At 49.8% G+C, this 23,923-nt stretch overlaps 1 protein-coding gene across 1 annotated transcript in view; it reads right to left on the bottom strand.

Annotated features, from left to right (window-relative positions):
- The window catches only part of GALNT14 (polypeptide N-acetylgalactosaminyltransferase 14), a gene marked incomplete at its 5' end in the record, with an annotated part of 92,616 nt that overhangs the window by 52,016 nt on the left and 16,677 nt on the right, over positions 1-23,923 (bottom strand). Inside the window, one exon of the mRNA XM_084202532.1 lies at positions 6,837-7,006. Within this exon, the coding sequence (XP_084058658.1) occupies positions 6,837-7,006 (170 nt within the window). The remainder of the gene's footprint in view (positions 1-6,836; positions 7,007-23,923) is intronic.

The raw sequence follows: 23,923 nt of genomic DNA on the forward strand, positions 1-23,923 counted from the left end.
GTGGAGACTCCATGGGATTTTTGTCTTTGACCAAGTTTTCTCAAGCCTGTCTCAACCCCACAGTTGGCAAAGGCTTGCAATGTTAAGCCAGAGAAGACACGAGTGTGGTAGTTAAGTGAATCACCTGAAAGCGATGAACACCAAAAGAGGAGATGACAGCACCTCAAGCAACTTCAAAGTTGTTTCACAAACACAGGTAGCTGGGGGAAAAGAACTACAAATTCCATGTGCTGCAACAAGGTTTTTCAAATTACATCAGCTTTTATAAAATGCTGGGGCAAGCCTGAGAGGCAGGAGTCCCAGTGGGCTCATGGCTTTTTGCATTGAGACAAACCTGGGCTGATTACAGAGCTGACCCAGCTTGGAGCAGGAGGCTGGATCAGAGACCTCCTGTGGTCTCTTCCAGCCCAAATTATTCTATGATTTTATGAAATGCCAGTTTCTGATTAATAGCTGTCTAGCTTTCCTTGCTTAGCTGCCAAGAAGTGCCAACCTCAATACTCCTTGTTCTCTGCGCTACCTGAAAACAATCTCTCTGTGTTTTGATCACACTGTGGTACTTCAAACACCCTTGCAGTTTCAAGTCCAAATTCACCCAGCAGACCAAGTGCAAATGCCACTACGTGAGGTGAGCACTCCACATAAGCATGAAAGTCTCAAATTTAGGCCACAAAAGCCATCTATCAAGGCCAGAACCAAGACCTTGACCAATGCAGGCAGTTCTAGTTTATCCCAAAGGGAAAAGCCAGCCCCTACTCTACTTAAAGGATTGTTATCATATATTCATCCTGAGAGATCTCAGCCTAGGGAGATGATGGAAAAACACAGTGCTGAGAGCTAACCTCTTGGGGTCTGGTGTCCAAGGAAAAAAAGCAATGATGTAGTTTCCTAATGGAAATGCTTTTGTGTAAAATGTGTTTTCTACCACTGATTTGTGTACCTGCTCACCTGCAGGGTCGTGCTCTGCTCTTGCTGTCACTAGAAATAAGGAGACCAAGACCAAAGGCATGGGTATCCCAGATCCTCTCTTACCCAGCTGTTTCAGCCCCAAAATGCTTTGCAGGCAGAAGATCTGGACAGCCCTCACACATACAGGATTTTGCTGAAATGTGATAAATCTTGTTTTGCAATGAAATGACAAATATCCTTGCTCTGCCCGGAAAACAGAGTAACAGCTGGAATAATAAATCAAGCGACAGAAAAACTCCTCAGGACATTGCTGACAGCCACCCAGCAGCTAATAAAGAGCCCCAAAGGCAAGAAGAAACCTGGACCCTCTCACATCCAGCCACCCCAAGCTCAGACCTGCCCCAAGCAGATGGACCCAGCAGCATCAGGCACAGGGAGACCACAAGCACATGCACCCCTGCCCACACCACCTCTTGCCCTGCTCTACCACACAGCACCCCCTGAGCCAGCAACTCACGAGACACTGCTTGAATAAGCACATTTTAAAAATAATAATCCCTCAGGACTTAGTCTGCATTACACAGGAAAGTGGATTAGCCCAGCTACAGTCCACAGGCCAAAGTAAGAAATGTATCGAGTCAGCAAAGTGAAAGATAACAGGAGACCTCTAAAATCTATAGGTTTGGTTTTGCTCTCAACTGTGCAAGGTCCATCTAGGTCCCTACAAACCCTCCCTCAAATTCAAAGTGGGTTTGGTCACCTGCTAGGGACCTGCTTCTACAGGTCTGACATTCAGGTATCACTGAGGCCAGCAGAGCAGAGCCACCACTCTGTCCTGCCTGGGCTCTTCCATAAGTGTTGGTCACCAGATATTAAGTTCCTCCTTTGGGTACTCTCAAGAAACCAGGCAAGAAAGGTAAGATGCTTAAATTCCTGTGTGGGGCAAAAACCACATTTCTGGCTGCTGAGACCCAGTGCCCACCTCAAGAACAACCTCAAAGTGGTTTTTGGTGGGAAAGGAAGCTGGAAGAAGACAAGGCAATGTGAGAACTCCAAGGGCATCATAAGCATACCAAACCAAAGGCAATGCTGCCAGCTTTTCTCCCCTTCGACTCCTCATTCCCAAGAAGACATCACCATATTCTCAGTGCTCACCACTCCTGGGTGGCAACCATCAACTCACCCAAAAACAGAGCCACTCCTGGGTGGCAAACATCAACTCACCCAGAAACAGAGCCACTCCTGGGTGGCAATCATCAACTCACCCAGAAACAGAGCCACTCCAAAGCCTGCACGTGCCACAGCTGCCCTCTTGCCATCTGCACAGGGATGCCAACATGCGCTCCCATGTGTCAGCCGTGCCCAGGAGGGACAGAGGGGAGGGCAGAGAGCCACGCTCAGTCCCAGGTACCTGTGTCCACAGGTACAACACCCAGCAGAGGTGACCCTCAGGACCACCTGTTCTTCCCAGTCACCCCCACACTCAGCACAGCCAGGTATTTTTGCCTACCCCAACCACAGCTGCTCCACCGCGACGTGAAATGTGCAAGCTCTGCACCCTTGGGATGCAAGCTGAAATTAATGGGTCAAAACAGCACTGCAGTGTGTAATGCTCCTGCTTGAGGGCTGAATTTCTGGACCTTGAGAATACAAGACAGCAGCTCTCTGTCTTAGGGAAACCTCACAGGCATCACCTGCATCTTCCCATCCCTCCAAAAACAGACCATATGAGCAGAGCAAACAGTCCTAAGCTGCCTTCCTACCCAAGGGACACTCTCCAGCTAGCTTAGCACAGGGATTTCAGAGAAGAAATCTGGAGGAAATCTTAAGAGTGTGTGCTGTTGTCCTCAAAGAGAATAGGACTATAACACTATAGAGCTGTTTAGCAGAGCTGTTTAGTTTTCTAGGGGGCACAAGCTGGCAGGACCTGGCTTCTGGGCTGCCAGGATATTCTCACCTTCAGCAGACAATGCAACACCTGATCTTCATGCCTGCAGCATCCCTTGTGTTTCAATTACAACTTGATCTTAGCAGCTGTTTTGTCTATCTCAGACATACACAAACACACCCCTAAGCAGCTGTAAAATTAAACTTCAGTTGGGTAGGTAGGACCTCTTGTAAAGCACTTGAGACTCAGGGAAGGAGGGAATTTCAAAAATGCAGTCTTATGCTAGAATTTGAGAGGGCTGCATCCTTGGCCTTCTTGCTTTATCAGCTCTTGAGACAGCACTACTAAACATGTACCAGCACTGCTGAAGTAAAAAGCAAAACAAACAGAGGAAAACAGACACTGGGAGATGCCTGAAGCTGGCTGATGTGATTTGCAACAGCTGGAGAAGTCTGCTGGAGGCTCTCACCTCTCCTCCAGCCTCTCATCCCCTCTCCTTATCCCCGATTTCCACCCTCAGCCAGCACAAACCCCCGCCCAGGCCAGTGCCGGGTCCCAGCCGAGCCTGGCAGCCACAACAGCATCTGTGCATCCATCAAACCCAGGGGAGCGCGGCGAGGCGGAGGTCAGCCCAAGCAGCATATGGAGCACTGGCGTGGTGAATACCAGCCTCCCCAGGAGCTGTCTGCCACAGATGGAAAAAGCCCAGGAGCCATCACGACGAAATCTTCTGGCTGGGGGCGACACGTCCTCGCTGTCGGCTTTCCGAGCCGCTGAGCAATACTGGAAAGCTCAGCTCCTCTCCGCCCGGCACTGACTCATTCACTGCCGCTTCGCTCCCGCAGTTTGCCGGTGGGAGTTGTGGGAGGTGGGGATGAGGTAATCCCCAGTGCATGTGGCTACCGTGGTGGAGGGAGACTAGCCACCCACTCCAGAGAAATGAGCTGGCTGTGCACAGTCTGGATAAGCACCAAGCTCCAGGTCCAGTCTGCTGATGCAGTCACAGGGATGTTTTAACCTTGACTCTTGGGGAAGATGGGATGCAACACTACAGGACCACCCAAGGTCTTGTCTTGTCCTTGGAGAAATGTAGCCTTTATGTGGCCAAGTGCTTAGTCAATGTGCAACCAGGAATGAAGTTAATGGCAGCGAAACACAAGAAGGTCCCCAGGAGCAAGGCTCCAACTGTGAGATCTCCCAGGCCAAGTGACACAAAATAGTCCATAGAAAGCATGACAGCTCCCTGGCTGAAATCACCCACAAACCAAGCTGAAGCTCATAGCCCTCCACTAGCCAGAGGCAGACAAAGAGAGCCACCACAGTTTCTCCTGCTCTGATTTCTTGGAACACTGCAATTCCTCTCCATCTGAAACTATTCCAGTGGCTGCAATTTAAAAACAAAATCAATCCAGCAAACATTGCTAAGCAACTGGCTGTCAGTGCCACATCCCATCCCATTGAAAGTATTTGCCCTCTCCATGACCTCCTGGCAAGGAGCTTGCTGCTCAGCCCTTGCCAGATTTTGTATATTCAGCTATCACTGGCAAGTCCAGATGCTTGGCCGGATTAGCAGAGAAAACACCAGGAAACTTTCTGCAACCATCCTAATGAAAAACACCCCACAGAGAAGCTATAAGGAGCAGCATTCCCACATCCCAGCCCCTAGGATTAGGATCCAATGTGTGGGTCTCTGGGCATTACCATGGTCTGAAATTCCATCTCAGTGCTGCCATATGTCACACAGAGGCAGAAGGATGGAGAGCCAACACACTGGAAACCTTGTCACAAAGCAGAGCTCAACATTTCACCAAGAGGCTGAAGGAGAAGTTGCTTATCAATGGCAAGGAGCTGAAATGATGGATGAGACCCTCTCCAAAGCCTCCAAAACCCTCACACAGGCTGGGCAGGAGCCTCTTGGCACAGTGGTACCCCTTAGTGTGGGGTCCTGAATTGCCCTGAAGTCAGCTGGAGGAGAATTGAGGCCCGAGTCTCTGGGTTCACTTTGGGCAGCTTAATCCAAGTTTTCTATTGAAACCAAGCCTCTAAACACAGCCTCCAGAAGGACATGCAGCAGGAGCACTGCAGGTGTCCCTTCTCCCACAACAGCCTGGTCCACACAACCCTGCTCTCCCCTTCAGAGGAGGGCATTTAGTCAACCCCATGGTGGATTCCCTTTACATGTTCTTGCACAGCCACCAGCAACTTCTCCCTGCTCCATGCTTATCCATGCTCTCCCACACATTTCTGCTGCACAGTTCAAGACCAGCTTCCAGGCTGCACGGCAGGGCCTGACCATCACCTGCAGCAGCTCCCAGGACACCTGTGCTGTAAGTAAGGATTATTTTTCCAGAGAGGCCTCAGCTCTGCACTTTCCTCTCTCCCCCAGCCACCAATCCTAGATCCTTCTCCCTCCTCCATCCTCTCCATCAGCGCCTGCCTCCCCCAGACCTGCCGGCAGCTCCATTTCCTCCGTGGCTACTCTAATGCTTGGCTAATGGTGCATCATCCGCAGCATTCCTCAGGCATACTCAATAAATCAGAATCCAATTACCGGGTTAAGGAAATTGGAAACAAATTAAATTAGCCCCAGCCCCTCCCACGTGCTGTGCCCTGTCTTCCTCCTTAATGAGAACTTTTCTTTCACAGGAGCACTCAGTGCCACATCTGCCCGCCCAGGAACAAGGTGGCTGCCACTGCACAGTGAGGGTAGGCAAGGGGCAACCGAGGCAATCTCCCTTTTAATAGGGCAGATGGTTAATATCCCTGGCATTAATTCTCTCCAGGAATAGCACACTCACTCTCTGCTCAGCTATAACAGGCGTCCGTCAGGGCTGACAGCTCCTCTCCGGAGAAAGGAGCATCTGGTCCTTACAACAAAAAGAAGCTAAATAAATAAATAAGCACATGGCTTGCTACAGGGCTGGGGAGCTGGTGCTGTTTCAGCATTTCAGCCTAAGTGCTGCATTTGAACTGGAATAAAAGAAGTTCAGACCTGGAGTCACTCTGATCTGGGAGCAAGGTGCAGCACAGGCAGTAGGGCGCTATGGCTGGGTCCAGCACAGAGCTCCCACCAGAGCAGGATGTCCCCAAAAGGGCTCCCAGGACAAGGCAGGAGAGACAGCTGCTGCTAGCAAGTTGGGACATAATGCCGGGCACAGCTCCATGGAAAGAGCTTGCACTGGCTGTGGACTGGTGACTGACAGCAGGGGCCATACGCTGTGTCCTCAGGTGACAAGGAGGAAAACTGCATTGAGGGGACCTTGGGAGCTCTCCCTTCACCACCAGGACATCCTCGCATCACCCCATCCAGCAAGCAAACAACTAACCCCACTGACCTTCAGCAGGAAGGGCAGCTCCTCCCCAGTGAGTTTGGAAAGACAACCAGAGAGAGACTACAGCTGAGACCTCAGCAAGCAAGGGTGCACCAAAACTCCCACCCCACCCTTCTCACACTGACAGGGGAGTGCAGCTCCATCTACAAGGCAACTGTTGCTGCAATCCTCCCTGCTTTCCTAAGAGCTCCTCTGGGCACCAAAGGATATTTCTGACCTCAGGGGTGCTGGAGCAGCTAGTAACCAACAAGTTCTTACCCTTCTCTCCTCACTCAGCAATTACCTCTTATTCCCCACTCTTGTCTCTGCAGAGCAATTTCAACGCTCAACAGTTATTTTATCCCCCTTGCATCACCTCACTGCATCTGCAGAGCAAGAGTTCCCAGCACCCGTGAAGACTTTGCCCAACAGTGAGACTTGCTCTTGCAAACCCGCTAATTTTCGGAAGGGAAAATAAAGGCCTTTCTTTTCTTTCCCTAGAGTCCTGAATAACTTATACAGTTTCAATTAACAGGTTTAAGACTTCCAGACATGCCAAGAAATCAAGCAAAGGGAAAGATTCAATCCCAGAAATACAACCCAGGCAGACCCAATCCCAAGAGCACCCAGTGGCAGCCCGTAACCACATCCCTGAAAAGGGAAAGGGGACTAGGCCCCCGTGCCGTGAAGCTTGGTGAGGAAGAGGAGGAGGCAGGAGGAGGCAGAACCTGTGGTGGCGGGTGTCGCGGACAGCACGGTCACTGGGGATCCTCTCGCTCTCCCGCTGGTTAAAGGCATGCAGCCGGTACGGGTCCTCGCCGCCCTTCCACCTCCGGGCGCTCAGGTACCTCCGCTCTTCAAACTGATCCCAGAGGTCGTCCCAGTCCGCCTCCGATTCCTGCGCGCACAAAGTCAGCCCCGTTAGACACAGCAGAGACCGGAGCACACCTGACCCCGCTCCAGAGCCCCTCCCGAGCCCCGCCGGAGCTCTGTCATCCCCGCAACTCCGGCAAGCGCCGCAAGAGCAGCTCAAGAGGAGTCCTGTCACAGCAGCCTCTCCGAGCCAGGACTTGTAAGCTCTCGGAGGTCTGTAACACACCCAAGATAGCTCAGCTACCTTTGGAGGTAAAGTGTTCGAAACAAAAAGGTTTAATAAAAGGCAAAATCAGAGACAGAGAAAAACCGAGCCAGGTGCTAGAGGTTCTTGCTCCTGGTAAAACACCTTAAAAAGTGCTTAGTTTCTTTGTTCACTTCTTTTTCTAGTAAATTGCCCAGGTGGGACTTTTTGGCTTCTGTCCAATTAGCCATCCTTAAGTTTGAGGTGAAGTCCCCCAGGCCTATGAGGTGGCTTTTTCACCAAATCGAGAAGAGAAACTTCTGGGCTTCTTTCCTTTTTTGAGGGGACAAAGGAGATAGTTTTGTTACTCCATCAACAAGAGGCACACTCCTATAGAGTCCCATGAGGTCTTCAGGGTTTATTTTTTATCCTTAAGTCCTGAAACAATATGTCAAAGAGAGCCTGCCAATTTGAATTAAAGTGACTAACTGGAACCCAAATTCAGGTCTCTGGTGGATGCCCCTCTCATGCAGCACAAACATTTTGTAAGGGTTTGAGCTTCTCTCCAGGCAAAGAACAAAGGTATTTTACATCACATGACCCATGGCCCCCATAACCTTTCAGGTAGGAAAGGAGTAATCCCACATTTCCACAGGCACATCCTAGCCCCAGCTCCAGCAACAGGACCCTGGAAGAAGGGGCCATCATGCTCCCAGCCCAATTTCAGTCCATCTTTGCCACCACATGTCTCCCACTGAGGACTTCAGCCCTGCTGCAGGGAGAAGAGCAGGGAAGCACGTCCCCCCCACTCCAGAGGGATGGAAAAGCGCATTTCAGGGTTACCCAGCAGCTTTAACAATCTTGGGGGGTTTAAGTATTTCTTGGTGGCTCAGTGCTGTTGGGGTTGAAGCATCCCTGAGCAGCAGAAGCTGATGGGGGTTTAAGCATCCTTTGGCAGCGTCTGAGGCAGCCAGCACAAAACAGCGGCGATACGATCTCATCGCTACAGCAGCACAACCTCTTTGATCTCAGCCTACCTGTAACACTGAGAGATGCAAACATTTACACACATCTCAGCCCTAAAGAAAACTGTGATCTTATCCAATAATTGATCTTTTCTTCTGCTTTTCTTTTTCTTTTTTTCCCCCTCCTCACTTCACACCATCTCAAAGCCGATTTTGCCTGCTAATAGCACAAAATGAAGCTTTTGAAAAGGGCGATTTTTATCCCATAATTGATTTTACTCGCATCTGGCAGCGCATTTTTTGTAGTCACAGGAAGGGGAGGAGGGAGCACTGGCTCCTGCAAGTGAACCACCACAGGAGCAAGCCAGGCATCTCCAGCCAGAGGATGCCTCACATCACCCCGGGTTACGGCGACATGAGCACTCCCAAAGAGCCAACAAATTCCAGGGATGCAGAGGTTTCCAGATACAGGGTTGTATTCATCCTCCCCTGGTGTGACCTCATGGCCTTCTCAGGACCTCCTCCAGCACCTTCCACAGTGCGAGGAGATCAGAAGAAACCCCTGAATCACCAGCCATGCTGAGAGGAAGTTATTCAGGACTGGAATCAAGTTATTCAAGGCTGGGAGAAAGTTATGAAACCAGTAAGGTCCCTGCAGGAGTTTTACGAGGAGGACGCACATAACCCAGCCGCGGACTTTCGGGAGGGCTGACGTGCACAGGGTGATAAATGCTGTTTATGTTGGGTTTTTTTCTCAGGCATCTTGCAAAACATGATTTAGCACGGCAGTAAAAGATCAGGGAAAAGTGAGGCGATTGCATCGCACAGCCAGCGACAGCCTGATGTTTATAAGATTTCACGATGACCCCAGGAGGCCTGGCGCTGCTGAAACAACCACCAGAGCTGCAGTCCCTAAATTTTAATGCTGTGAAGAAAAATAAAAGTTGGTTTTATCAAACTTGATAAGAAGAGAAATGGCTTTCAAAAGTGGCCACACAGCACTTAAGGCTGTAAGGCGTGTGTGGGTATGTTGTTTTGGTTTTTGTGACATCAGTTACACCCAATAGCCCTGGATCAGCTAGAAGGGTGCAGCTGGGCAAGGATCTGATCGCTCAGGTGGGAGGGCTGGTGGAGTCCCTCAAGAAAACTGGAGATTCTGCACCTGCTACAAGCACAGCAATGCTCTGGTCAGGCAGCAGAAGCAGGGTTTGGCACATGGCAGGGTCCTCCACGGTCTGGGATGGCATTTTCCCAGTATCCATCTAACTCCACTAATGCGCTGTTTCCAGGGCTGGGGTCCCAGCAGGAAATGGATATATGGACAAATACCCGTGCCTTACCCCACAGTATTTACCTCTCATCCTGCTCTGGATATACCTTGCATTCCAGGCTTGCATTCCTGGTTCACTCTGCAGTGACTAATTAATACTCCTGTGCAATCTCCACCTGAAAGACACCAGCCCACCTTGATTCACCTAGGTTCTCCTTTTTGGGTTGAGGAAAGCTATCAGTGGGATGGATAATAAATATTGGGTAATTAAATGCACACCTGAGATCTACAGTAACTAGATGCCAGAGATTTAACAGTTATTTTAATCCCTATCTGGCCACAAAACAAGGCCAGGGATTGGGTTCACTTTCTCAGCCAGAGGTAGATACCAGGGGTTGGTAGTTTGCTTTTGATCTGCATCACCCGCCCAAATTTCTGGGTATTCTTTCCATTCCAAGCCTCCCTAAAAGGGTAACTGAAATTAGAGCAGAATGCTCAGCTCAGACACAGGTGCACACTGACCTCTGCAAAACACAGCTGCTCAAAGCAGGAGAGGAAAACATGAAAAGCTCCCAGCTGTGCAAGCAGCAGGAGGCAGGAGACCTCACCAACCTGCACACAGGGACTCACCTGTTTCTCCCCTGCGCCTGATCTGAGACAGGGAAGGAGAGTTAAAGCACCAGGAGAAATCCCCTTTGCTTACCTAGGGACAGCACATTGGTTACAGGTTACCAGATAAGGTCTTCATTATAATATTTCCACAATGTATTATCACCTCTTCCTCACACCAGAATTCTGTCTTGGGAGTTATTTAACTGATGTGCAGAAATCTAAATTTAATTTATTATGATCTAACTCACTTTACAGGCCAAATTACCCTGCACTAGAAAAGGATCAAGTCAATACTCCACTTGCCTTTCTATTTATCTTCTACAGGGCTCATCTCTCCAAGCTTCCTATTAATTTTCTCTCACGTACTAGTAATAAATTTTCATTTTTTTTTTTCTTGGAATTAGGTAATTTCTCTTTCAACACTGCAGTTTAATGACTGGTATTAATTATAGGAAACACAGTCAACGCTTAAAAGAGTTTGAGAGACTCAATGAGCAGAAGGAAAGAGAAGGAAAATATATCCAAGGAGGAGCTGTCTGCTCTCGGTAAACAAGTGTTGTCTCTTCCAACACCACAGTGGGGAGTGCCCCAGGGGTGGTCAAGGAGAGGGACACCCACAAAAAGATGCTGACAAAACTTCTTGAAGCTTCCATCTCACACCAGCACCCAGCCAAGAGCAGGGGTCACCAAGCACTTTCTCTGCCATTTCAGTAAAGCATCCCCCAAAAAATGACCCACTAAAGGCATCTCCTCCAAAACCACCCATCACCCTCGTTGGCTAAGGGCACACAGCCCAGAGCAGGCACAGAGGCAGCTTTTCACTGTAACTGTACATTAAAGATTAAAAGCCTCTCAGTGCAAAGATGTAATTCGTCATCTGCCTCTTAAATCACAGCTCAGAAACAAAACAAAAAAAAAAAAAAACCCAAAGAAACAAAGAAGGGAAAAAATAATATTTAAGAAAAAAACAAGTGGTGCTGCAGGGGGAAAATGGGTCATTAGCAGTAAAACTACAATTTCCTGGCAACTGCTAATGCCTTGTTTACGTGGATTTCTGCGAATATGACATTTTAACGGCATAATAATTGTGTGATTACAGTACAGCAGGGATTGCTGGAGCGGGAAGGAGGAACAAGCAGCCCAGCCGGCGGCTGCTGCTGCTGCGGGCCCGCGGCATCCCCCGGCAGGGCATGGGAGGCCAGGCCAGGCTGGACACCGGGCAGGGAAAGGGTAGCTGTGGCAGCACTTTGGCCACCCAGAGGCAGCCCAGCACTGAAAGGGCATGTCAGGTGGTGAAAAGCCTCCCAAGAGGAGCCAGCAAGGACTGGGGACAGGCAGGTCACACTGGTCCACAGGGCCAGCCTCCAGCTGCCCAGCAAGACAAGGAGTGGGCAGTGCGAGCCTAAGGGAGGCTCTGATTCACTTTCTTCTTTTGTGGCACTGTTTTAACATAGAGAACTTAAGCCTTTGCTAAAATAAAAGCTGTTTTCCCTTTGGAGCTGCTAAGTTCTGCCTTCAGACCACAGTGAATAGGACCAGTGCCACGAGCATACTTATTGTAAATGCAGGGCCACCAACGAGGGCAGAGAATGATGCATCTGACTCCATCTTATCAGAAGGCTAATTTATGTATCTTCTTATACTATATTATATTAAAGAATACTATACTACACTAAAGAATACAGAAAAGATACAGAAGGCTAAAAAGATAATAATGAAAACTTGTGACTCTCTCTAGAGTCCCAACACAGCTTGGCTCCAATTGGCCAAAGAGTGAAAACAACTCACACCAGAATCCAATGGAACAATCACCTGTGGGTAAACAATCTCCAAACACATTCCACATGAGCACAACACAGGAGAAGCACGTGAGATATGAATTGTTTTTCTTTTCGCTGAGGCCTTTTGCTGCCTTTCAGCTTCCCAGGAGAAAAACCCTGGGCAAAGGACATTTTTCAGAGAATATGAATGCCACACACGCTTTCAGGAGGCAGCAAACCCAAGGCAGCCGAGGGGGCTGGCAGAGCTGACAGGGTTTTCCAGGGAAACCATTTGGCCACAAAAAGGGCTCTACTTGTGCAGGTGCAAAGATAACCCCAAAGGAGTCTGGCAGTGGCCAAACGTGCTTCTTCGTCGATTCCCCTCAAACCCAGCTTTCCCTGGAAAATCCCTACAAAATACCTGACTGAGCACTTGCCACTGAGCCCATTCCCTGGGACTCAGGCATTAAAAAACAGGAGGTGGGGAAATTAAAAATTGCATCAGCCTATCACAAGGTCCAATAAACACGTGAAAGCTCTGGAAACTCAGATGCCATGCAGCACAGTGCGGCTGCCCAGTCACGCTCTGTCACTCCTCTGCCAGCGAGGACATCCTTGTGCTCAGCAGGCTCAGGGGGCACTGGAGGCAGAGGGCAATCTTTTTCAGCAGGAACTGCAACCAGGCATTATACAAATGAGATTTAGAAGTCTCACTGAAGCGCAGGGCTCCTGCAAACAGGAGGTTCAATTATAGAGCTGCTGCTGGCCCAGGCACTAATGCCATCTGAAAGGATTATAATACTTCAAACAGGATAGGGCTCATCCCTCCTCGTCCCCTGGTGCCAGCACGTGCATTTAAGAGGGTCAGCAGCATCAGAGGGAAAAGAAGTGGGACAGTGTCAGACTGCCTTTGTCCTCATCCTTGAATAACCCAGATGGAGCACTGAGGTACAAGATCCTTCAGTCAAGTTTTGGTGTAGTTTTCTCAACCCCAGAGCCCACTGCCTGAGCAAGCAGTGCTGTGCATCCCGATGGCCTCAGCCCCAGGATACAAGGGGCAGACAGGCAGCACCACAGCCAGTCTCTGTCCCATCCAAAAAGGATATGCTGGTGCCAAAAGCAGGATCTGGGTCTTTGGAAAAAAGGCTTTGTACTCATCTTGCATCACATCTTCCAGTGCATCAGGCACTGTTCAGCATCAAATCCACACCAACCCTGGAAGTCACCTCTTTCCTCTTACCCTCCTTCCCCAAACTGCACAATCCTTAAGTCAATCAAGCACTTAACTACAAACTTAAGTGACTCCAGGCGTTTGTAGGAACCGACACAAACCCCTGTTTAAATGCTTGAAGTTAAGTACTTGCTTAAGTGCTTCACTGGCTCAGTGGCCCTGCTTTGTGCTGACACAAACCACACACTGGGAATGGAGGCAGCTCCGGCCTGACCATTATCTGCCCTAATTAGTTTTGTGACTCATGGAGATTTTAGCCCCAGTTGATTTATTTGAGGGCTGTGAAACTCCTCTTCCTCCTGTACTGGTACCTGGGCACAACATGCATGAGCACCTTGGTGGCAGCTCCTCTGTGACCCCTTGGGGACACGCAGCAGATCCAGGATCCCACCCTGCTCCAAAGAGGACCAGCACCTCCCCCTGCTTGGAGGTGATTTTTTTTGGTCTCTCAAGGAAAAGCTTCCGATCTGAGTCTGTTCTGACCCCACTTTGGAGGAAGTAAGAACAAAACAAAAGAAAAATCAAATAAAATATTAATACAGATACCTAATTAAAGCAAAGCACTTCTCCAGCAAAGCCTGCTCTCCAGCTGGAGTCCCTGGAGAAGCTTTGAACATTCACCATGCAGCTTCTCATTGCCACTGACCCTTTCCTGCTCATGCACATCCACAGGCATTCTCCTCCATCTTCAAAGGATGGAGCATCTCCTCCTCTTCTGCTGGCTCAGCAGGGAGCACAAGCCCTTGAGGACCTTTCAGTGTCCCACTTTCTCACTTGGCCCTGAGGCCAAGACCACACTGTCCCCACCTTTTCTGCCCTTGCTGCTCACTACCTCCTGTGTGGGCAGAGCCTGGATCTCTCCTGTGGCACGCACACACATTTACACAACCAAGGCACCTGCAACATCACTCAACAGGAGTGACAAAGGCTGGAAAGGGGCCGTGGAAGAAGATGTGACCTTCAAGAACTGGAAGAAGACTTGACCCTCACAAAGTACAGCTGCAGCTTCAGCCTGCATGAAAACATCCCCCTGAAGGTCTTGGAGAAGTAACTTCCTCCTGTCGTCCCTTCACTCAGCTGGCATCAGCTCAGGTTGTTGGCCACTGAGTCAGTGCAAGCAGCTAAGGAATCTGGGCCACCATTAAGTCAGTCACAGATAGAACCAGCAATTTGTTTATCTTCTTGCCTGTATCTGTGGTAAACAATATACATAGTCTGAAACACCCTCCAGAGGCTTAAATCTATTGAAGTCTCCAGCCAAATGTAACAGCATGAAAAGCCACTGGAGAATTACTGATGCTTTTTCCAGTAAGGGCACCAAAGCTTTAATTTTAAAATGGATGGCCAGGGCAGCCACCAAAATGGGGAATTTATTCGCAAATCAGGAGCAGGGGACTCCGAGCTGCACAGAGGGAAAGATGACAGATTCATTGCTTTGATGAAAAGCCAAATTTTGTTTCAAGGGCTTCCCTTAGGAGAAAACAAGTCAGCTCAGAGTTCACACCACACTTATCAGCAAGCAACTGCTGCACTGGCAGTGGTGCCAGGTTAAAATATATCCACATCTCCCACAGGCAGCTAGAGCCAGAGCTCCATATGTGGACAATGCTCCTACCCGCTGGCTGTAGCACCAGGCCAGCATCCTGCATTTACAGAGGGACAGGCAATGCATGCTGGCAGCCAGCATCACACACCCCAGGGAGACCCCAGGAATTCCCAGGGTGACCCTCACCATCTCCAGCAGAGTGAAGAACCTCATATCACTCTGTGACAATGGAAAGGAATGCAGGATTCAGGCCACTGACCTCTAGAAACAACACCCACAACAAAATTCCTTGCATTTCCACCTAGAAAGATGCTCTTTCATCTCGGACCTCCAAAATCAGGTGCGTTCATAAGAGTCTGACTACATAAAGAACAAAGATCTTAACTCTTTAAAATTATAAATTAGCCCATAGGATAGCCTGACACATGGAGACAAATCCTGTGTAATTAAAAAGGAAAGGAAGCCGATTATATCCTCCTGGAGAATATTGCTGCCTGCTTCTGTTTTATTTATACGTTAGAGTGTATAATGAGCTGAATATTTAGGAGGTCAGCACAAACCAAGCTGCTGACTGGACAAAAGAGAAGGCCCAGCTCTGTCTGTACTGAGAGTCAAGCAGAAGGATGGAGAGGATTTTTGGTCATTTCCTCCTCCGCCTGCCCACAGCTCTCCTGGGATGCTGCAGGACTTCTCAGTTCAACTGCTTGTGCTTGGGCTGCATCAGCCTTCCCAAGTTTCTATCCAAAAATGGTCTTCTGGGTTTTCCCAGAGCCACAAGAAAAGGATGAGCAATGCCAGTCCTGTGAACTGCTCTAATGGGTTTACAAATGGTAATGCTGGATGGCAAACCAGACAAAATACGTTTTAAGAGTCTCTGTTTTCATTGAGATTTTAATTTCTTAAGATTTCAGGTTTTAAAAGCCCAAAATAAGTGGAAAACATCTGGACTGGCAGCAGCCCCACAAGGAGTTGAGCATCAATTCCCATCAGTGACTGATGGGAGCAGTCCCCCAGCAGTACTCCCACTGCCCCTCTCATCTCCAGTGGAATGCCCACAGCTCCCCTGGGCTCACTCCATCGGTCTCCACCTGCTAATTCCCAAAAATGCCTTTTCCCCCTGCCAAAGGGGATCCCCTCAGCAACCCTCTCTGGGCTCACCAGGGTGCCAGGAGATGCCAAAGAGCATCTTTGGGACCACGGTGCCACATTACCTGGTGCCCAACAGGCAGCCCCTCCCCAGTGCCATCCTTTGCTGGCTGCACGCTCGGTGTGTGGGTGAGTGCAAGAGCTGCTCCCCAAAGGTCATCACCAATTACCCAGCACTAATTGGGAAAGAAATTAAGGCAACATGCCGTGTGTGCCTCCACACCAGACAGGTTCAGCACATTCCCAGGATCACCAGAGGTCAAATACATTGAGAAGAGCCCAGAGTGATGGTGGGTAAATGAAGTGGCAAAAGGGAGTTCCTGCATGGACAGACAGTCTTTTGTTTTCCTTCTGTGCCTTTCAGGACAGACATGAGCTGCTTCCCAGCCATGAAGGTCGAACCAGCCTTCCCAGGCTTCAGCAGGAGCAGCAGATGATTTAGTACTTAGGAGCCCATAGCTGTACTCAGTCTCCAGCTGAGCTTTGCTCCTCCTCCTGCATTACAGCCAAAACTCCTACCAAACCACAGAGCTGGAGCATCTCAGAGGTCAGGGAAGGTCTTCCCCTTCCCCATGGAGCTGTGGTTCCCACGTGCCAGAGGACAGCCTGGGATGGGGCACATCAGGGGAAAGGAAAGGGAAAAGGGAACAGGGAGGGAAGAATAAAGGAGGCAGCCAGGCAGATCCCTGCTCTGAATGTCCTGCTTTGAACCCAGCCCTTCAAAAATCAGGAGGTTAATCCCAACCACTCCTCCCAAGAAGGAAGGGATCGTGCTGTTAATATAGTCAGCATCCTCGACCCAACATGGCCTTTTCACAGCAGCAAAGCCAGGGGTAATCCATCTGGTAATTGCTTCCAAGAGGATCTTTACACAGCTTTAGAAACTAATGCTAGTATCCTTCCCTGAGCAGCCACCCTTCTAAGGCAGGCAGCAACAGGAGTGATGGTAACAGCAGCATATGAATGTGAAGTGCCTCCAAGGGAAGGAAAGGTTATAAAAAAAACCACACATATCATAAAAATAGGTATTAAACAAGAATACAATAATTGCAAACACACAGGACAGTTGCATGCATGGCTTTAGCTGCCTTTAAGAAGCCACCAGCTTCACCCTTCCCCCTCCCTCTGACAGCTGCTTTGGGGAGCAGAGATGTACCAAGACACAACCTGCTCCAAGGAAGGAGCTCAGCAAGGACAAGAAATGCGGTCAGACCAAACTCCCCACTTCTGCACTTGATTTCTGGCTGTGGAAAAGCCCTGGACTCCCTCCAGCCATGCCCCAGCTTTCCTGCTCCTACAGTTAAGTCGCAAGGCTCCCACTGGGCAGGAGTGTGGCCTGTGCTGAGCAGCTCCAGTACAAGGGCGTTTTTCCCTTTTCCCACCTCTCACCCCTAGCAGAGTGGGAAGAGCAGAGGAAAACCCTTGCTGGTGACTAACCAAAATGCCCTGAGCCCTTGCAGAGAGCCTTCCTGCCATATGCCCACTCTGCAGTGATGTGCTGCAGCCCAGCCCAGTCCAAACCATATCAAGCAGCTATCATGGCAGCAGTGAAGAAATTCCTGGCCAAAGCTCGACTTCCCCAATAGATTTAAAAGCATCACTGGGAAACGTGAGAGCTGCCCTAACACACATGATGCAGGAAGATGCAGGGGCAGCAGAGCCTGTGGGGTACTGACCTATGGGGCAAACTCTCAGGGCTCAGCTGGAGCTCAGGACCTGCCAGTGCCCACCTGTCAGATACCACCCCCCTGTCAAAAAGCACTGGTGACCCATGTCCTCATCTCAACACACACATTTTGCAGAGGAAGGTGTTTCTGTAGCCCAGAGCTGGTCCTCAACACACAGGCACAGGGAGATGAAACTCAGGTCACAGCAACGATGCTCCAGGGTGTGTGTACTCCTCAGATGTACCAGCCCATCCTCCCCCCAACTCCCCTCAAGGAGAAACCAGATATAAAACATTTGTGACAGCAAGAACGGATCTAAACCTTTGATCCTCAGGTACCTGCTGCTGGAGTGTCTGCAAGATCCTCGGCCTGGGTACACCATGACTGACAGCACCGGAGATACAGCAGCATAATTTAGAGCATATGTGTCAGCCCAACCTTCCTCTATCTCAGCTCAGTAATAGAAATAAAAAAAATCAGTGCTGGCTAGTGAGAAATGCACCCTAGGAAGGGATGGCAAGTTTGAAAATAATCAAGCCTGCTGGGGAAGGACTGTGGGTCCCAGCCAGCCGTGAGCACGGGCGCTGCGGGAGCCTCAAGTGCTGTGCCTTGGATTGATGCAGGCTTGGCTGGGGACGGGGAAAAAACAGAAGCATGACATGGATGGTGTGGCCTGGCCAGGCAGATCACAGGCAGATCTCCAGGCTCTGGCCATCCTCCAGCAGCACAGCTCTTCTGTTTGCATGGGAAAACCCTGAGCAGAGCCACGTCTGGGCACGGAAGCCGCAGCACGGGCATCACAAAAACCAAACCCATGCTAAGTCTCCTGATGCAGCAAACTCAAAACATCCAAGAGCACGGGGATCTGGATGGAAACCAGGAACCAGCACTGAGCTTTGCTGTTATTATCATAAAAAAACCCAATCTGCATTTGGCACTGATTCTCTCTGTCACATACAAACACATGTTTCACTGCAATAAGGAAAAGAGCATTTTAGAAGTCCTCAGTCACAAAAACACAGCATGGAAGTCTTGGTGAGCATCTCCTACTTGGGCTTGGACCAGTCCCCTTGTCTGATACAGGATTTCTTCCACCCAGGCAGTACTGGCTCATGGCATGCACACATTAAGCTCCACAATTCCACACACTGTGGGGGCAGCAAACCCTGCCACATATCTCAGTGTCACAAACCCTCAAACCTCATCCCCTTCCATGCAGACACCAGGGCAGTCCTGTAGATGACATTTTGTCACAAGATGCACGTGGGCAAGCAGAGCAATCACAATACAAACCAGCAGCAAAGCTCAAATCCAGGCAGAAATAAGCTGCCCTGAATCCCTTGGGTCTTCAGCTTTGGCAGCATCAGGCTTGGACAGTGGCAATGGTCATGGGCACAGTTCAGCTTCTTGCAGCAAGTGGGTGGCAAGACAACACTCAGTGGCCTAGGCAGCACAGAGATGTCACCACACAAGGCTTGTCCACCCAACCACCAGAAACAAGCTGATAGGCAACACCTGCAGGACCTCTGAACCCAAAGAGCCAGCTCTGCAGCAGCCCCACGCTCACTTCCACGGAGGGCTTCTCATGCTGGATGGACACATCAGCTCCACCAGCAGCTGTGCACTATCTGCTGAAGGCAAAGCTCCCTGCCCTCAGAAAGCCATGGGAAGGGAGGGAAGTCACCTGTGTGACACAAGGAGTAGAGAGCAGAGGCTGGACCCACATTTAGGAAGCCCCATCGCCCATCTGGGCTACATCCCAACCCACATGCCTTTGATCCCTCTTGCTCCAGCAGCAACACACTGCCCTTGCCTGCAGAGCTGCGCTAAGGATTAGGTGGGATCAGACACAGGATAATACAAATCAGGTCGTGTTTGCTGCTGGCAGTAGCTGCAAGGAAAGGAAATGAGGAGCCAGTCCTTCCAGCCAGAGGGAAACAAGATGCTGGCAAACTCTGACCAGGCAGGCAAGGAAAGGAGGGATATGGCTGAGACCTGGTTAATGCATGCAGGTTCAGATACACAGTGCCTGCTGGGCCACAGCTACATGGGAAGGGAATCTCCTTGCTGAGGAGCCATGTCTGCAGCTGGGCTTCCTGGTGGAAACCAGGGGAGTAGAAACTGCAAAGGAGGCTCATGCCACTGGAGGGAAGTGTCTCACACCACCACTGCTGGGCCTGTGTAACCAGAGGTGAAACACAACCTTCTATTGTCTGGATGGTCCTGAAAGCACAAAGCAAGTCCCAAGTTAGTGATGCTGCTTCTCTTAATGTTAGGCATCCACTGGGCTTGTTTTTTTCTCACAGATCTTTTTCCATCCTTACTCTCTCCCACACACTCCAGCAGCTCTTTTCTTCCAGCTCCAGGCCTGTCTCTATCTCCCCTCACTATCCCAACCCTTGGCACCAGCCAGAGTGTGTCTTCAAACATAAGGGAGAAGATGCCTGGGGGCACACTCAGGCTTTGAGAGGCATGCTGGAGCAAGCAAAAGCCAGACTACCTCAGGGAAGAGCAGAAACCATGTGGGATAGAGAAGATGTGCCAAGCAGCAGACATGCTACTCCATGATCTTGCCCAAAACCACAGCAGCCAGTGTAGAGGTCCCATCAGCTGTGCATAAGGCATTCCAACCAGCTCTGGTCCTGATGGCTGTAAAAAACCCTACCTGACAGCTTTTATATTTGATTTACTGTTGTAAAGGCACCTTCAGAGCACAAGCTCCTGCTGAGGGCCTTCATAATTTTTATACCCTCGCTAGAGCCCAAAGAAGAAAAAACTCTCATGAGATGTGAAGAGCTCTGGACACAGCACCACAGGCTCCCAGCTCTGAGCTGGATGACCTGCACCTGGCTCACGCACAGCCCTGGGGAAGGCAGGGGCACAGAGCCCCAGCAGCAATGCTTGCCACTGCCCCAGCAAGCCTGCACACAGATGGTGACAGCACTGGTCCCCCCGCAGCCAGCAGCATATGCTGCTGCTGCTGCTGCCCACATCAAGGCAGATGCCTGGAGAGATGCACCAGAAATAACTGGTTACACAAGCCAAGACTTTTCATCTATGCAGTCAAAGAGAGTTTTAATCCCAAGCTACTGGGTACAGCTCGGCATCTGAATTCATCCCCCTTTTTTTTTTTTTTTTTTTTTTGCAGCAAAAAGAACAATATCTCAAGGGCAACAAAATGGACCTAAAAAAGTGCTGAGACAAAAGAAGGCCAGTGGGATGCACTGGTGGCTGCAGACAGCCAGGCTGGTGAACATCTGTATGGCAGAGAGTTTCTGCTCCTGCTCTGCCAGCAACCTTTATGTCTGCTTTAACACGGGGCAATAATGCTCACTTAAGAGTTTCATGCTGAATTAATCATTGCAAAGTGCTCTATGGTTCAGCCAGGAGAGATAGGAAGGCAGTGCTAAGCACAATCATAGCTGTACTCAGCAAGACTAATGGTTTGTGCTGCGCTCTGGCCCTGGGAAGCGCTGCTTTAAGCTCCTGAGCAGGATGCACAGCAGCCCCAGCAGGGATGCAGCCTCCTCCCTGTCCTAGATAGGCACAGAAACATCTGCCCAGCTGCCTGCATGGGCAGGGGGCTCAGCTGGATCCAGCTGGACCACCCAGCTCTAAAACTGCTGAGCTCAGGAAGGTGGTGTTCAGAGGAGCAAGGGAAAAAGAAGATCTCATTTAACCCTTGCCCAGACCTTTTCCCCATGCATCTTGTCCAGTCACTGCTGAACCCAGCCAGACTTTCAGCACCCAGAAAAAGCAGCTGTATGGGGCTCCACAAGCAGCTTGTGTCCCAGCACATTGAACCTGCCCCTGCCAGCTTTCTCTGACAACCCAGATTTTGTGCAGGAAGAGATGGGAGCTATTTCCTATCCACCACTTGTCTGCCATTAATGACCTTCCAGATCTGCAGCACATCCCCTGTCCTCCATCCCAGACTGAGCAGTCTAAGGCTACTTCTTACAGAGAAGCCATCACTTTGTATCCCCCTCTGCACCATTTCCAGCTCTCCAAGATGGCAGGGAGCAAAAGCAGGCAGGATTTGCTGTCAATTCACATGGCAGCACCCTGCTTGTCCTCACAAGTTACCCAGGAAAGGCTGTTCAGCAGTCCTGTCCACCGCCTCCCTACATAAATGTGACTGCAAAAAGAAAAGCAGTAAAAGCCTTCTCATTCTAAAATACTAATCCAGGCTGCTAAAAGGGACCAGGATCCTGGTACACCAAGACAAGATGGTTTTCCCCCCCAGAGGGCATTTGGCAGGGGCTCTGCTATTTCACATGTCACAGCTGAGCTCCAGCAGGCTCACTGTGGCTTATCCCTCACTCCTGCCCAGCTTCAGCAATGCCAAACAGGAATGGGCAGCCAGCACTACTGGAGCAGGGCTCAGCTGCCAGCACCAGGCTAAGCCCACCAGCCTTTTATTTCCCAAGTGGTGAAAATGAGGAATAAAATTAAAATTCTTCATTGTGTTTTGATTTAACATTTTATCTTCACTGGGTGCAGCAGGGAAAATGTGGGAAATGTAGAGCAAGTAACCACTCCGTAGCAGAAGCGGCCAGAAGAAACACTAGGGCATCTAGGGCAAGTTCTGAGCAGCTCATTTTAAGATGTTCCCTCTGCCAACACAGATAAATATTTGAGAAAAAAAAAAAACAACCCATGAAAATTCAGTTGACTCACGAAGAGCAAGCACGTTAAATATAGAAAATAAATTAAATAATTAAAGGGCAAAAGAAATGGGATTTTAGACCTGCTTTGAGCATAACTTTCATTACAGCCTTACCCAGGGAGCTGCTTTTCACCATCAGTCTGGGTGAAGTAAGTGGCAAAGTGAGCTTTTGCCATGCTTCTAGGCCACATTCCCAGGCCTCCCACTGGGAAGCACTGAGCAGTGACCTGAGTGCAGGGGGTCCTGCTCTGTATCCCCAGAGCACAGCACAGCCTCACCCAGGCCTCCCCATCCTTTCTCCATGTCCTGATGGGACAGCTGAAGCGTGGACTTGACTACTTGGCCCACAGAGACCCTGAAATTCTCCATGGGATGTAAACCCACTGGGAATATGCTGTAAGATGTTAGCCCAGATGCTGGGCTATCCCAGAGATGCAGGTGTAGGTGGCAGCTCTTTGGGTACACTCCAATTCAAGCATAAAATAATTAAATTAAATTAAATTTTAAAAATCCAGCTCCAGCTAGTCTCAGAAGCCTTGGGACAGGATGAAATTTAGGCTACAGATGTTACAGCCAAATCCTATTATTGCCAGGAACTCAGCCCTGCAATTTAAAGGTGCCCTGGCACAAACCCACACCAAACACAGTTCCCAGCATCTGGCGCACTCAGAAATTACACATCTCAAAAAGGGCAAGCTTTTGCAGCACTTTTGAAGCATCTGCAGCACTTCTGGGAGCTCAGAGCTGAGCTGGCTCCCCACAAGTCTCAGCAGCCCCCGGGCAGAGCAGCCGAGCTCCGCTCACTCCGCTGGGGAAGCCCAAGGCTGCCCAGGGAGGAAGGAGCCACGTGCTCTTCCAACCCTAGAAACCATTCCTCTACACTGAGGCAGGAAAACTCTCCTGGCAAGGCTGTGCTGGCAGGGGCCTGCCATGGGCAGGGGGACAGCAGGGATTTGGGGCACCAGCATGCGTCCTGACAGCTCTCTACTTCCACAGCCTGCAGGATACAGCGGACAAAGGATGTGAGCAGCAGCCTAACAGCCAGGGAGAGGGTAAGTTCAGGGTCAGGCTCTTTTATTAACATCCTTCTCTTTTTTTCTGACCCTCAAAGAGGTCCTTTTCTCTTTCTGAAGCGACATCCTCCGAGTCTCCACTGCAACAACAGCACCAGCGCAGGGGTGACCTGGTCAGCCCACAGAGGTAAAACAGCAGAAACAACTCCAAAGCACATTTTTATGCCTGTGATCAGATGGCTGAGAACCAGCAGCACCAACTCCCTAAATAGCACATGGCATCTGAGGCTACACCACTGATCTTGCCAACAACCCCTTCCCTCTCAGCTACAGAAAACCTATATATAGGAAAATACACATATGGGTATATACATGTATGACTTCCACATTACGTTGCCTTTTCCCAACAGTCCAGTAAGGCATCACAGCTTTGCTTGGCCCAAGCAGGAGACTGGCACGGCCATGGCTAAGCAATGTCCCCCACTTGCCGTGCCATACTAAAACTGTCAGCCTCTTGCTTTTCCTGCCTTGCTACAATGTGTGCAGCTCAGTTTTGGTTTTAATTGCAAAGTCCTCACATTCTGCAAACCAAATGCAGCTGGAATTGAAATCAAAGAGTAAAACCACCCACCAACAAAAATCAAAGCATCACACCGCCAAAAATCAAGCGGGATGCACAAAGCAGAGAGCTTAAACAGGGAGGGGGGGAATGGAAATTACACTAATAGCATGTTTTCATTTGTAATAATCTGAGAGCTGGGTAATGACACTGGAAGGTGAGCTACCCTTGGCCCAAAGAGAGGCGGCTGTTTATGAAACCATCTGGCTGTCAGCAGCTCAAACATCACGTGAAGGAACAGTGTAAAATGGGCAGGTAGA

This window comes from Fringilla coelebs (assembly GCF_963513975.1).
Source record: "Fringilla coelebs genome assembly, chromosome: 3".
Lineage (NCBI taxonomy): Eukaryota > Metazoa > Chordata > Aves > Passeriformes > Fringillidae > Fringilla > Fringilla coelebs.